General features: G+C 39.0%; 1 protein-coding gene across 21 annotated transcripts in view; it reads left to right on the top strand.

Annotated features, from left to right (window-relative positions):
* Sls (sallimus) overlaps positions 1-16752 on the top strand; it is a 197246-nt gene that overhangs the window by 73318 nt on the left and 107176 nt on the right. For 16 of the 21 annotated variants that reach the window (XM_076790966.1, XM_076790961.1, XM_076790964.1 and 13 more), the window contains exon 1: positions 8486-9163. The exons of 1 other annotated variant lie outside the window; for it this stretch is intronic. In XM_076790966.1, the coding sequence (XP_076647081.1) occupies positions 8995-9163 (169 nt within the window). In that variant the 5' untranslated portion in view covers positions 8486-8994. Of the gene's footprint in view, positions 1-8484; positions 9164-16752 lie in introns of those variants that run through there. 4 more of the 21 variants (XR_013082566.1, XM_076790967.1, XM_076790965.1 and 1 more) reach the window with 3 other exon arrangements.

The following is a 16752-nucleotide window of genomic DNA, read 5'->3' as shown; positions in this document are numbered from 1 at the left end:
ATAGCTTACTTATTTCAAGCTTTCAAAGTTCGACGACCCTATACGATAATAGTTGCTAGTTAATATTTATCTGTGGTACATTCTCAAACTTAAGGAGGTTTATTACTATCTATTATTTGTTCGATATTGCTTTTTGAGGTTATGCAATTTTCAGCGGATGATTTTAGAATCTCGCTACGTTTCTATTCAGCATTTCGATAGAAATGGATGTTAAATATAATTTGAATTGAATCATTGCATTTTCGAAGTACATTGGGGGTTGAATATCGGTAATTTTTCAACGCAAGCCGAGTTTCGTTTTAATTTTGCTCGGCAGTATCGGGCGATCCAGTGCCACGAAAATGACTCGGTTCTCGGTGAACAAGGTCCAAGCAGATCTTGAAGGTGAAAGTGATCGAAGTTTCTGACAATCGGCACGATCTTTGTTCGGCCACAAATTAGAACGTGACAATGAAACCATTTATCGTCAAACGAGCCACGTACGTGCCAGACACGCCATTAGCTTCTGAACGTTTACAGTCCTACAGAAGCAGAAAATTGACAGCAATAAATCCCGGTCCCATTAAAAGCTCAACCTCTTTCTATAGCGCCAGAGGTACCAATTTAATCGTAATCATTGCGTCCAACGTTTTGCGCGGGTTGCGATGGGCGCAAAAATCATGTCCAACCGTTAGCGTTTCGTGTCTCGACGAATCGGAGCGAAACAGCCGGGAGTCGCGAGCTGCGACGTGCGAGCCTCGTTGCACCAAATGCGCGTGAGGTTCCTGCACAATGGCTGTAACACGATGCAATTTTAATAACAGTTCACCTATTCGTCATTTTATACCGGCGTCGGAATCGTATCCGATGATCCTAACGTCAGATTACACGGACTGCTTCGTTCGTAGACTGCCGATCTCTCTGTGCAAAATAAAAATTGTTTGCGTCGATTGCAAGATACCGGAGCCAAATCAAAATTTAATTACTCCTGTAGTAACTTTAATAAAGCAAATCAGTTTTATTTTTCGACTGTTTCATGTTTTACCTACTAATTTTTATCATAAATGCATAAATCCCGCAGTCTATTCATTCGTGTCGTACTGGGTTATGAAAAGCATATATAGTGGTTCCATTATAAAAAGTGTTTGTAGTATAGTAGTAAGTAATTAATATGTAGTAAGTATAGACACGTCTTTTTTGTTTGGAAAATCGAAAAACACGGATCGAAACGTTTTTAAAAATGTCAGAAAAGCTTTGTCACGACTAAATCTGCAATGGATGTGAAGATCGAAGCTTCCTCTTTACAATGACCTCCTGAAACTCGATTTTGATTTGCTCATTTGCTTAAGTTTTGAATGTAAGGTGCACCACCAGTTTACCAATTTACCAGTTGATATGCGATTTTTTTTTTTATGAAATTATAAAAGTTTAAATATCGGCAATTGGTTGAAAATCGAAAGTGCTGAAATACTTTATGGAGCCACTGTGTGTTACGATGACCTGTCCGCAGTTGCCTGCCTTGTGCTACTTCCTAAACTGATAACGAATATTCACGATACGTGCTCCGTCGTAGTGTGGCTTGTATGGAAATTTGTATGCGATACTGTAAAGAACTAACGAATCGTATCAACTTTTTATTTTCAGTGAAGTAGTACGTTATCTTTAAAAGTATCGTTGTATTTATATTTGGAACATCTTGCATTCTTTCAATCTGTCCACTACTTTAAATTGCCCCCACTCATTTTCGTCGTAAGTGCATAAATTCGTGTAACCAAAGTGTAATGTTAATGCGAGTCGATTTCTAATATTGCTTATGTATAAATGACTCGGAATAAAAAAAGAATACTACATTTTTTTCATTTACTTAAGAGAAACCTCAAGTTTCCTGCACCGAAGCTGTTCGAATCGGACAATGTCCCCTGTCAGGAAAAAAAGGAAGAGAAATAGATTTGTATACATAAACAGCATGAAAAATAGTGTACGTAATTTCATGCCCGCGGAGCGAGCAGGCAGTTCCGTTAGCGACTGCGTTCAGCTGTAAACAGTGGCTGCACCGAGATCGTCAACAGATGCGTACTGTTTTGTCTACTCGCGTGGTGGTTCCATTGCACCTTGGTGCAGCGTTCTGAAGGATCGTGGAACATGCGTACGATTTTAGAAGGCCGCCGAGTGTCGGGGTTCGACGGTGCGTGCCTCGAAAGACTGACTGAAAACCGTGGGTCTGCCCGACGCGAGGCGACGCGACGCGACGCGACGACTAAACTTGGCCGAGCCCACGCACGTAGGTGTCGGCTAGGTGATTTGTACGGGCAAACTCGAAAAAACGGGGCGAGAGGGAGGGGGCGAATGAGAATGAGCGCCGGAAAGAGGGAGCCGATTTCCAAGCTGTCGCGAGCTGGAAACAGCCGGACGAAAATTCTCGGAGAGATCGCTCGAGCGAAACAGATGATGTGAGAGTGTACGTGTAGGACGCCGACCGACTGAGATACTCGATGGCGAAGACAGAGAGAGCGCAGAAATATTTAAATGGAGTCTCTCCCATAACTAGACTGAGGAGCTGCCTGCACTTTCCGTGTATTTTTAGGTCACAAAGAAGATACAGCTTTGCCTGATTATCTGTAAATTCTCTTACCATCATCGGGTCATCCTCGGGTCAATACGAGTTTTGTTTCATATTTTCGATAGGTGAAACTCATTAACCCTTTGCACTCGAAGATATTTTTACTCCAAAACGAAACATTTCTTTCGACCTAGAATATTTCCCTTCTATGTATTCTAAACTCAATGCAAAAGGTCCAATAGTTGTTCCAAAAAAATTCTTCAATACTCGTGCAAAGGCGGCCTCCAAAACCAGAATCTTGATCCACTCCAAAGCTACAGAAAGAGTATGACCGTTCATACTCGAATTGCACCGACATAAATAATACCAATTAAAAACCTTCAAGTAACCAAAAACATAACCGTGCTTATGAAAATGCAGTACATGCTGAGAGAAGGAGAAAAAAAGATGTTCAACGGTTTATGAAATCAAGATTGCCCCAGTTTCGTCGACGAAATTCTCGAGCGACGCGTGTCGCGCTAAAAACTCCTCTCGGCGACGCGAAAGAAGAGGAACGCATTGCTGGAGGGAGACACAAGACGAAAATTAAGCAATCCGGAGAAATGAAACGAAGAAAGAAGATTGCACCTTTAAGTGCGTTGCAAGTGGATTCGAATCTGACTTCATGGTTCCGGACATTTCACGAGCATCTCAGAAAATGAGAACAATACTTACAAGTACAGTGAATTCTCGATGTTTGTCAACAACACGGGTCTTGTCAGCGTTGTGTACCGTCCAGGAGACATACCCGAGTTATGTTTACACTCCTCGGCGTCCGAGGCCCCTCGTGGGGTATACCCAGCGGTAGTGGGGATAATTCCGCGACGTTTATTATCCAGACCTTGGCGACAAATATAGAGAAGTCATTGTACGTACAGGGTTGCCGAGATAAATCCGGGATTATTTCGAACAGTCCCACAAATAAGATGTAGGCAAGGAAAATATAAGCAAAGCAATTGTTGACAAGATAACTCGCTATATCAATCCATAAACCAAATTTTGTTTACGTCTTTTTTTGTTACGATTAGAACTTCTTCGTCGTTGATAACTTCCTTGATGCAAAAGTGTAAGGAGGCTTGACGCGTCAATGTCCTTTGCTCACTCAGAGGAAACTATTTGTTTAACTAAAACTCATGGTAACATCAATTTAACAAAATGCTAACGCAACGCATAAATCAATAAAATTATATATAACAGTATAAATCAATAACAGGTAAACATATGAGTAATACAAACATTCTTACGAAAGGAAATTTATATTTATTACTTAATTATATTTATTAAATTATTTTTGGTCCCTGGTTGCGGGAGACACTACTACATCGAACTTGATCCCATCGTTAGCCACGAGAGAGCAACTCTTCTCGGTAGTGGTCGCTCGGGAGAATGAGCAACGAAGAAGGAGAAAAAGGTGGAGAAAGGGGATGCGAGGGGCGGGAGGCAGGGTGCGAGAAGTGCGTAGATGCGTGGGTGGGTGTCAGTGAGCGCGAGAACACTGCGTGAGCCGCGCGCCGACTTGCGGCTCCGCTCGGGCCACGAGTTCTCCTCCTTTCGCGTAATTCATCGGTCGATTCGAGTAGTCATTCAGTGGTTCACTTGCCGGACAATAAGAAAACATTTAGTCTTCGGTCGGATGCGAAATTCCCTGGTGACTATAGCCTTCACTATCTAGAATTTGTTAATCACGATTTTATCATGCGACGCGAGTCTAACAAGGGTAATCGTTGACAGTCGCCACCGGTTTTACCATAAGTTTGAATTTACTCTGTGGTTCTTCCGAAATCATTTTAATCGTACTCACGATTTCTTAAACAATTTAAATGATCAATTTAATAGAAAAGAGTTTATATACTGGTTTATAAATACTAATTTCCAGTTTGCAAAATTTGCATCGAAACAGAATTTGATCATATTTAATAACATCAACGTTATTGTTTTGATCAGTAGAATTCATTAGAAATGTTGGAAAATATGTCTATTGAAATATCAATATTTCATATGCACTTTCTTTCCATTTCGTAATCGTTAAATGACGGTGGTTTACCCGATGTCGGTTTGGTTACAAAAGTATCTAAACTTTAGGTATTATTTAACAAGTGTAGCATGTTCAAAATTTTGGACAAAGAGACATTGAGTGTTTTATATTATGTGATAAGTATTGTAAAACTATTGCCAGAATACAAAACAATCGATGTCCTCATACATTCGTATGACCTTGTTCTCGAGCTGCAGCTGTTTTTGTGTTACACCAGTTTCTCACCTGTCTTCACAGAAATTGCGCGATGCGACCACTTCTTGATTACGGTCAGAAATATGTCACCATGAATTGTCCGACTCGTTCACTTTTTCTATCGCATTTGTTTACCATTGCTTGCAAACTAGTTTGACCTCGTGACCCTGAGTTCTACTAGAAAAACGGCAAACTGATCTACAACTTTCTAAAAATTCCAGATAAACTTCGAACTAATTCAAATTTATAGCATTACATGTCCTCTTTTAATAATTGATGGACTCTGAATTTTCTGCATTTTTTACCAGAACGAGTTGGTATAATTTAAAACAGTAGAAACATAAAAACGATAGAAAGTTCTGTATGGTTAGTATTTCTTTCTTAAATAATAATTACTTTTAGATGATGAAAATAAATCCTATTCTATTTATTTTGAAGAATTATTTTTAAAAAATCGAAAATGAAATAAAACAATTCTACAAACTATTTTAATTTATAATTTGTCTATCATTTTTACTCGAAATAGATGCAGTTATTAGACTATAAAATAGAGTCATTACACTATAAAATAAATTGTACGTCATGGAACAATAATTTGCGATCTTGTTGCGACGTAACCTCTTCAAGAATTTCATTCATAACGCGGCAAGTCAACAAGGTAGAAAACTACCTTAGATTTTGTAATATGCACGTGTTGCTTGTTGCCCATGAGAAAGTGTAACTTGACAATTCAATGGACAATTGAAGTAATAAGCGGAGGATTCTCTTGTCGAGTAACAACTACAAATATACCTTGCGTTGTGGAACCAGTTCGTCGTGATTCTCGTGACCTTCCCGAGAGAAAAGGTAGAGAATTTTCGAATCCTGTTCCACTGTGCAAAGTAAATTTCTTAATTCGGATCGGTCACGAGGACAATGTCTCATTGCGTGTCAACACTCTGTATACAGGTTTTGTGATTGAGAGACCGAACAGCATGAAAGTTGTCGCGGCCGGTGAATAAATTTGAAACAGGATTCATTGTACACGCAGAATGTGTATCAATGATCAGGACAGAGACATTTCACGCGTGGGTAGTCGCCTAATTTCGTTTCAGCGGTAATTTTGATGAATCAATTTTCCATCGTGCGTTCAGCAGGAAATTATCTTGTAGTTATTATCAATTTATAATACAACGTGCTCCTCAGATTTTGTTGAAAACACAAAATAAGTATGTTTCATACGATTATAAAATATATCTAAAAACTTCATAGAAGTCAAAAAGGACAAAAGAAGAAAAAAAATTAATTTCCATCTCACTCTGGTTTGTTGCACTTCGGGTAGAAAAATCGATAATAAACAATGTAAGAATACGTAATCAAAGTATGAGTCGATCACAATGAGATCACTCGAAATTCTCCACGCACGTAACAACCTTGCAATTTCACTTGTTCCAATTTTCAACGTACCACTAATTTTCGTAAAAAGAACTCCATAGCCATTACTCTTCCTTTACTTGCAAGAATGTAAAAGAGGATATTAATCATCTCCGATTAAACCCGTCTTTACCTGGTTCATTCCAAATTGGGCCTGTACCACTTTCTAGAAGAACGGAATGAATCGAAAGAGCACGAGGCGCGTAGCAATCATAATACCGGATTAAATAAGTGAACCGCGTCAATTTCACTTCATTAGGTCGCTGAACTAGGTAAACACCAAATTTCTCAGTTGACCACCGAAATTCCAAGAAAACTTTCCAATACCCTTCGTCTCGTTCCTTCCTGTCGACTTTGTGATCGCTTCATCAGCAATCGCACACCGCACAACTCAACAGGGTAATTTTATAATAGTGTGTGCCAGAGGTTTCCAAAGTTTTATCCTAGGTGGGTCAAATTGCAAATTCCAAAATATTTTCCGGATCAAGAAAACAAGGTAAACGGTTAGACATGAAGAAAAGATTTAATTTTATAACACAATCGTTCTTTACTTATGAGAATAATTTTATTACAAATTGTTTATTAGCACATTTCAAAAATATAATTCGCGGGCCGCACTTTGGGAACCTCTGCTCTACACCCTTACACTCGTGGACATTCGTAAGAAAATATTTTGCAAAATTGTTTATGACATTTTATTTATTGCCACAAACTCGAACGGTACTTAATCGCTTTATCCTATATAAACAGTTGAGTTATCAATCGTTATTAATCTATTCTTTTCAATAAGAAGAGAAAAGTATAGATTTTTTAAATTTACGTTGATAAGGTCTTCAGGAACGATAGAGATAAAACATTTCACAGTAATCATTAATTTAGAAAATTTCTGTTATAACATCTACGGAAATAGAAATGCGTAGATTCATTTTTGGAACGAGCGACCGTCGCTTAAGTTGCAGCCTGTAGGCGCCGGAAAAAATACGCACCGTGGAAAAATATATACACCGCGAGCATTCGGTACCCGAAATAAACGCAGAAAGCGGTAGAAAATCCGGGAACCGTAATCCAAACGGCGGCGTGAGTAACAATTCTAGTGGGTGACGCGTTCGAGAAATCTTAATGGCGCTTCTAAATAGGAGGGTGAATAATAAATTGCACCGAGCTGTGATATTTGACATTTCGTTTGAAGATTTCCATTTAGATACTTTTTTAATCCTATGTATCGCCACCAGGATAAATGATACTGTTACGAATCAAACTGATCTTCGCTGAAGCCGGACACTAGAGAAACTCTTTATGCACTGAAAGTATGCAGGAAATTATTAATTCGCAATCGTGCATCGAACCTAATATTCGTCTATATTTTTATGAATAAAATCAGCTTTTATATCAATGAGGAATTAAGTGAAAGTTCTATAAAACACTATAATATCGAATGATGTTACGTTTGCCTTATGCAAGCCACGTTAAAATTACGTTACAATTATTTTATTTAGTGACGATTAAACTCTTGAGATGCGGTGTTAGCCTCTCGCGATCCAGGTGAATAAAAGTGATAGGTACCCGGAACTATGTTAGTTTTACCCCGACCATTATTCGTCTACACATTTACCCGATATATGTCCCAGATATCTAGCCGATAAAAGTCCCAGAACTATCCCCTCCGCGCGAGGGCCAAATAGCTAATAGCCGCAACTAGATATGTATTGCCTACTTAAGAAGTTACAAATATTGCGTTGGAACGAAAGTTCGTAGCGTTTTTAAATTAAAATTCAAAGATAAAATTAAGATATTTATTCATAGGTTTATTCAATAACAAATGTTCCATTCTCTTCTATTACTTTTTGCCATTTTCGAGACAACCTATCATGTTACTAGATAAACCTATGAATAAATATCTTAAGTTTATCTTTGAATTTTAATTTAAGAGTGCTACGAACTTTCGTTCCAACCCAATATATAACATAATTTCTAATATTTTGTAACAGTAAATACGAAATGTTTCATTTTGGAGTTAAAATAGTTTCGAGTGCAAAGGGTTAAACGAAGTTGGAAATTTGATTTTTCTCTACGTTCCGACGATCTTGGATCACAGTGTTGCGGCGTCGAGTGTGTGAAAAATCACAGAACAGCCCCTTGTCTCTGACTCGGCTCGCTCGGCGTCGGCGTCGAGACGCTCGGCGTCCCCACCCTCGATCGAGAACCCCCACCGTTCAGCCAGCACGTCCTCGTGGAAGGCCGTGTTCGTTTTCCGAGGCGGCATCGGCCGGCAATTCGCATTCGACCGACGTCTTGGTTTAAAGAGTCTCGGGGACAAGACTTTTGATGATGACTTGACTTCTGCCGACTGGAGTGAGCCGCGGCCATAAGGCAGCACAGACGAAACTTGAAGAGGATATTAAATAACGAGAAAAAAGAAAAAGAAATATAAAAGCTCGCTACGATCAGCGACCTACGAGAGGAATAGAAATCGAGGAGGATTATACAGTTACAATATTTTTTTTTTGTTTTCTTCATTCTCTTTCGAAACCGGGTAGAGAATCGCGAGTGACGCAAGAGGATACCGATTATATCGTTCGTTTCCTCGGTTTCTCCTTTTGATTTTTGTTGTTGTTGAGTGCCCAGTGAGTGCACCGCACGGGAAGTTTGTACGCCTCAGCAGAAAGAAACAGACGGAAGAAAACGCATTCGAGGGGGCCGGTTCGTGTTCCCCGGAAGAACGTCGACGACGAACATTTTAATCGAGCCCGACGACTTGGATTACTGATCCAAGATGAAGCGACAAATGTCTCAGCCGCAGCAACAACAGCAGCAGCAGCAAACGATCACACAGCAGCAGCAGCAGCAGCAGCAAACGATCACACAACAGCAACAGCAGCAGTACATTCAACAGAGAACCGAACGACAGGTCACTCGGCAGCAAATCACCAGTCAGCAGAGAGGTCAGTTCGGCTTGTTGATGATGACAAATCGGTTTCACGCTTCCCCTAACCGTACCCGAACGTTTCGATCCAAGTTCCATTTTCAGCTCGAACAAATCAGACGCTTCAATTCAAATTCAGAGGCTAGAGACAAAAAAAGCTTCGGACTTGTCCTAAAGGCGATTTCTAAAGCTCCGTAACGCAGTGACCTATGATTCGGCCGATCGATAGAATTGCTTATCGTGCGATTTCTTGTTTCCGATTTGGTTGAATCGATCGCGGAGCGAAACCCGAAGGCAGAAAATAAACGGTAGAAAATCCCTCCGGATTTCTTAGCGGAGAATATCCCCTTGACGAATATTCTATTTTCGAGCGAGAGCACCGCCCCTGCGTGAGCTCTAAAGATAGATTTCTCCACGATGTGCGACGCCAACGTTTCGAAAATTCCTGCACGCGCCGTAAACGTTCTCGTAAGGGTCGCCCTCCCCGAAGAGGGCAAAAGCCAAGACGCAGCTAACACGCAGCTGTCAAAATCGCAGCCAAACCCGAATGCTTCTACTCTTTCTCTCGATCGTCGTTCTGTGTGCTGCCTGCGCACCCTCTCTTTCCATGCACAGCCGACACGGGATATCTGTCATTGGCCCGCGGATTGCGTCCCCGGCTGCACTCGTTCCGAGGGGGAAAAATGCGGCTTCTAAATCTGGCCAGACACACTTTCCACGGGGCCCCTCTCTTCGTTAGCCGATCGTTGCCTGAGAGGCAACGAGCTCGGCCGAGTGCCGGCTAATTAGCAAAAGTGTCGGCGATCCTCGACAATGACAACTGGTCGCATCTGCCGCGGGGCACAGTGCTCGATTTTTCGAAAAACTAGGACGAAAATCAGTACCACTTGACTATCTCATTTATTCCCGTATAATTGAATCGAATGCTGTTAATCTTCGTAGATAAATATATCATTCTTGTCAAGGGATGACTTAACATCACCGTCGATCGTTTTTCCAATGAAAATCCCGACAGGTCTGTTAGAACGAGCAAACTATGGGAAACTAATCTTCCATGTTCACACTCCTCGAAAATTGTTGAATGAACACGAAACGCATTTTTGGAACAACGTAATGTTGGTGAAATAATTGATTAGAGAAATTTAATTGATTCGGATGAATATAGTAATGAATATTGCTCAGACTAAATGCAGTCTTATAACTTGTATGAGTATGCTTTTTGGGGGAAGAATAGGTGATATCAAAATAGTGTTATCAGGAAAAACGTGTGTACAAGTAACTGGAAAAGTAGAATTACCGAACTCGTCAAAATTAACACATTTAAAATTTTATAATAATTTTATAATTACTAACATCAAAACTGGTCAGACGAGTCAGAGTATGCTATATCAAATTTTCAAAATAGTGTGCTCTTCCATAAGCATGTGCATGAAATTGAAAGTTTGAATGTCGATTTAATCTGAAATAAGTCAATATTAATAGTAACAACAATATTGATGTATCAGAGTTTTCATTAGATTTTTGGTCGGGGTTTTTTCACATTCACAAATGATTTTAAAGTACACTGTTAAATTCGTACAGCTGCACGTATCGTTTAATCACAGAGGTGGTCCGCGAAGTGAAATGTTGCTGCTCTTGACATTTTTGGGACGCTGAATGAATGAAGTTCTATGATCATTATCGTTCCAATGTTTCGAGTCGCCATTGTTTTATGCTTGAATGAAGATTTTTAGTACTAGCTGTGGTTCTACTAAAAGCATCCAGTGTTTGAAAATCTTCCTTTTTCGAAAACAATTCTAATCCGATGCCAACTTTCGTTTTAACAGAAACGAGATGAGTAGATCAATAGAAATACGAAATATGTTACGAGTAAGTTTTGCAGGTGTGAATAAAATTATACTGTAATTATAGTTTACATAGGAAAGTTTACAGACTGACGAAGGCTGCATACATTATTGAACAAATGTTTACAGCCACCTGCAATGTTAAAGTGAACGATGCTTTTCGAAAAGCTTACGAGAATAGTTGAATTTTCTTCATTCGATCACATCTTATTATAAAAATTGCAAAAGTCTAAATAAACTCAATCTTGTCATTTTTAGTATTGGATAAATTACGGAAATGTAAACCGCTTTCCACTTTGACAATTATTCACGGGAAAACAGTACATAGGAGGACGCGGAACTGTCTAAAAAAATTGCAAAATGTTAGCAGTGCGGTTAAACAGTGTTAGAAAGTGTTAGAACATGCGGATCGTTATTTTCGGTGCGGAAAATTGATGTTAGCGAGTCACAGCGAAATAGCACTTTACGCGAATTCCGGCGAATATGAAATTGGAGTTGTTCCAATGGGGAGGAAAACGCGGATGAAAATACCGTTTAGTTGTTATATTGTGTTTATGATTCTGGAGCTTGTTGCGCGATCCCATGCAAAAATCGGAATCGTGCCAGAATCCCATCCGAAAATGGGGAAAAAGAAGACAGTTCTGTTTTAGGGCGCGTAATCGAAGAAAAATGCGCTAGGGCGGGAAAGTTGCGTCTTGAACCCCATGAATCATTTGGCCAAAATAAGGCACTGGCTAGTTTGTCAGTGTCAGAATATTCTTGTTCGTTTAATCATCCTGATCGAAATGTTTAGCACTCATTTTTCTTGGATACGCCCACTTTGATCTTCCCTGCTTTTGTTGACGTCAGATTTTTATATAGTCATGAGATATTATATTCGATACAGGATTTTATGCAAATCCATACATTATACACATTAGAATGCATTGTGATGTTTTATCTTTAGTCATGTTTACTAATCTTAAAATAAACACTCTGTAGTGATGTTCAGAGAAATAGATATAAAATTGACAGAATAGTACTTACAATTACAAAACTATTTACTGCAATTCATTTAAATATTTATTAATTTAATATGTTCAGTGGCTTTTTCTGAATATCTTTTTGAAAAATTTGTTCATAATATTTTTCACTTGGTTCATGTTTTTTTTTTAAACAACTGACGAATGAAATTTAAGAGCCGCACAATTGTAAGTATTGTTCATTGAAATTAACGTAATCATTGTCAGTGTAGGATGCATAATTAGTATACAGTAATTGGGTCCCTTACCCTAGTCTCTATTTGAATTGTTCTGCACTCAGAGGGTTAAATTAATGAAGTAAACTTTTTCTCAAGTGAAGGTGATGCAAGAATTTGAAATGATTCTGTATTTTGAGATCGTGCTATATTTATATAGTAGGAATCATCGTAAACTATAACATAATTTACTTACTATACACAGATTCTAAACTATTGAAACCCGTAGCCTAGATATATCAAATTGTAAAGTTCATTGGAGTAAAAAAGAAATTGATGATATAAATATAACATGTAAATGTATATTCAACAACTTCTTTATTGCAATGAGTGCGAATTCTAAATGCACGAAACTTGAAATCTATTAATGATATACAGAATGCAAGCGAATATTCGAAGCTTCTGTTTATCCGATCTACGTAACAGCATGATTGATCCAGATTTCGAACGCTAGAGAAATTCGAACGCATTAGTGTGACGAGTTCAAGAAATTGTTTGGAATCCGCAGAAGCAAGTATCAGAGTTACGCAACCGGAATGAATGGGTCATCAATTTGTTTTCGACAACGGTTTTGGCAGATCCCTCCGCGCGTTAAGTCGTTCGTTTGTTTCTCGGCGAGTGTTCGGTAATTTTTGGAGCGTCTAAATTTTATCGGAAGGCCGATAAATTTTGGTCGCTCGTTGCGGCTCCGACGAATGAGACTCGCCGCGAGAACGAACCAAAAATATCGGCCACGTACTCATACTTGATTCATGATTACAAGTCCCTTGAGACTGTACCGTAGAGAATTTCGAAAGCTTCACGAGTGCAATTGCTTCGTGGCGAATTGTCAAATTTAATTACGGGGCAACGCAGTTTTTTCTGATTGTCACTTTCATTGTACCGTCCTACAATTTTTCTCAAACAACTGTTTTCACATCCATTTGGTATTTCTTCTCTGTTCACCGTTTTCTTCTTTCTTATATTTTTGTAATAAATTGCGATTTCATCTGTCGCTGGTGTTCATGGATTATTTTCATTCGTTTAGATTCAACTGATGTGTCCTTAATGCCTGAAGACGTCACGGATACGTTATGGCATTCATGTTATGATTGCAAATTCTTGGCACTTGTACCAAAAATTTTTTGATAGCGTTGATACTATCTCCCGGAATCCAAAAAACGTTTAAATATTTGCACCTTTAATTGCTGATACGGAGAGAAGAGAACGCGTAGGTGTCATCAATGACTACTTCTTGATTCGGTTGATACAAACGATGACAAGTGATTACGCAAATTTATTCTTTGATGAATAGTATTCGATGAGTATTTTCCTTCTTGATTTATTAAAATTCTTAACAAGACAAATACGTTTCGTTTTGGGACAATTGACTTAGGAAATCTTTAATTTATAAGAGTTTAATTTAAAATGACTGCAGCCGGATAAAAGTTTCTTTAGAAAATTGAAGAGTTTCGGAGGTTCTGATGTGTCAGTCAGGGGTTATTATAAGTTCGTGTATCAGTTATTTTTCGGCCATCTTTTATCGTGACATTAACGCACGATTATCTCTTTGGTCACTGTTTCTAGCCGACTCGAAGTTTAACGCGTCCATTGCCAGAGCTCTTAAATGTCAGTGAAAATCAGAGTATCGGCCAGAGAGTAAATTCGGAATACAAATGATGCGTAGGATACAAGAAACAACTGACAACGCAGCTTTCGTCAGCTGTGACAAGCGTCTGCTATTTCACGCGAGGCGACGATGCGGCACGCTACTAAATCATCATTATTAATAAAGGAAAACCGACAAGGCGTCTTGCGTTTCGTGGAATTAAAAATATTGCTGGACGTCATCGCCCTGATCATTAATTATACGAGCCCGAGAATGTGTTGACAAATTGGAGAAAGGAGGATGTACCATGGAAAGTGGAATGTACATCTTTCAACTGAGGAATAATTATTTCTATGATTATTTTTATTATTTAGTAGTGCTATTAACACAATAGTTTAATCAAACGCGATCATTGTTATGTGCCTATATGAATTATACTTATTTCTAAAGCGTAATGGATGCTAAAAAAGAGATATTCGATTTTTGTCATCAGAATTAGTAAAATCAGTAAAAAGAGATGTATGTTAATTATATGTCAAGGATAATTGATATGGGCACAGTAATTGGGACCTTTACCCTACTCCTGATTTTACTTGTATTTCCATTGGCATATTTCGTTTTGAACGAAAAATGAATTTACATTATCTGTAGAATAAATGTAATGTTCAGTTGCTTGCAAAAAATGGCTTCATATTTGCTACCGGTCTGTTTGCGTAATTAATGGTAGAATGATTTCCATTCTATCGTTCGGACTGCGCATTGTCATTCTAAATTTAGCAGGTATAACTGTGCTTAATCACCTCCGAAAAACTTATAAATAGAACAAACCTTGAAAGTAATAGCCTATTACCTCACATCCGCAGACGTGCTGTAATCAAAAGAGAGATTCGAACTGCTTCACGAATACTTTTACGTTATCATACGAGTGCCTAAACGCGGAAGTATGTATTTCGATCTCTCAATGAAACTGGTCGATCAGAATGGTCGTGAGTCAGGTTCCCTGAAAAGAAATGGGAGAAACTACTAGATGAATGAACATTTGCGAATAACAAGCCGAGAAGTAAGAACATATAGTGTCGTTGATTGGACCAGCTTTTTGATCATGAAAATCAAATGAATAATACGCAACAATTTTGGGTTTTATGCATTTATATGAAAAATAAAGAGACATATCATTTTCAATATATTCAAATTATAAATGAAAGAAGAAAATGTCTATTTAATATATATGTCTTTCAGTCAAAGCTCCAAATATCTATTTTGTTATTTAAAATTCCAACATACAATATTCGAAGAGTTTCTAATCTTTTTCGTCGTTTACGAAAGGATACCCTCTGTTTAATAGAATGTTATAGCTACGAAGATTGTTACCGAAATAAACGCGACGGCGACCATGTTGTAAACAAAGGTAACCAAATAATTCTCTACAGAAGCGCACGTTATGAATAAAATCGCAGTTTTGCCTATCTCAGACGGCAAGCACCATGTAATTTCTGAACAAGGGGACCAAAAAATAAGCAATCGAGTTTCCGAACTTTTTCTAAAAGGATAGACTTGTTATGTCTCACGGGCAGGTCCCGTTGACACCTTCGGTCCAACCTATTCTAAGCTAAGGTAATGCCGAAGAGGAAAGTGCCCTGTGGTCAAGCTAGTTTTCAAGAACCGTAGCCGAACGAGCCGATTAAAACGCAACGGTGCAATTTATCCGATTTCGCCCACCTTTGGCAGTGGTTTCGGCCTACTTATTTCTTCTGTCGTAGGTACACAGCGATCGGTTAAACGGTCAACGGGTGGCTTTTAATCGCTGTAGATTACGCTTCGACTTCCTAAGTCTGAAAACAGCTGATTGCGACAGAAGCAACCTGTCTGGTCGGCCTGTAAACAATAACCGACGACGGTCTATCGGTCGTGAGACGCAGAAAGAGAGAGAGGCGAACGGGGTGACAGCTAACCACAGCTGGTACATTTCAAATCAAAAGTATCGGAAATAGTAATCGATGTACAGTTATTTCAATAAGAGAATATTCCGAGATTTAGTTTCGTTCTCAGTCTTGCATACAAGAATATTTGAAAATTAATTATACATTAACTTAATGTAAATAATATTTTTAATCCTTCAAGCAACATTTCTCCTTTGAACCATTCCGCCTTGAAACCATTGATATTGTGCCATTAAAATGTTTTATGTCATAAAAAATGAGGGAGATATGTAGATTGGCCTACTTCAGATGGGACACCCTGTACAAAGGCCTCCAGACCTTCTGTGCAAAGAAATCATGCAGTTTTTAAGAAAAAGGAATCCACTAGCTTGCAAAACGTAGAGAGATTTTACTTTCAAATCGGGCACGAACTTTTGGAATCTACTTTTGGAAGTATAGTAGGGCCTTGATTATTCGAACGTTTGATATCCGAAGCCTCCATTATTCCAACAAGCTTGAAATTTAAATAGGTTACTCCAAGGTGGTCCATATGCAACACTGTTTATTGTACGAATCGGTAAAGACTGAATCTAGCATTGTAACTAACAATAGGTAACTGTTCTATAAATCGGACACTCGCGTTCTCTAGTTTAGTTCGGATAATCGAGGTTCCATTGCACCATTTCACTTTTGGGTGTGACAAGGGCAAGGATAGCAGGGCTCCTCTTCGAAAACCGAAGGGAAATTGACGGTCCGGATACCCGAACGTTCTAGCTAACAGTGTTTGCAATAAACATCCGCTAAATATTGTCGGTCGGGGCTAGAAAGAGAAAAAGACCCGGCGCGAGTAGTGGTGGGCAGAAGGGAAACAGCGTTAGGAGCTGTTTTATTTTGGTCAGTGACTAGCTTTGCGTAACGTCCCTGGCGATTGGTCGAGAGGTGCATGTAGTCCGGCCGGCGTAGACGCGACGCGTCGCGGCGCTGGGCGCCGCGCAAAGATAGTTGCTCCTAAAATGGCCC

Source organism: Halictus rubicundus, chromosome 7 (assembly GCF_050948215.1).
Source record: "Halictus rubicundus isolate RS-2024b chromosome 7, iyHalRubi1_principal, whole genome shotgun sequence".
Taxonomy (NCBI): Eukaryota; Metazoa; Arthropoda; class Insecta; order Hymenoptera; family Halictidae; genus Halictus; species Halictus rubicundus.
Note: the sequence above shows the minus strand (reverse complement) of the source record. Positions and strands in the feature narration are given on the sequence as shown.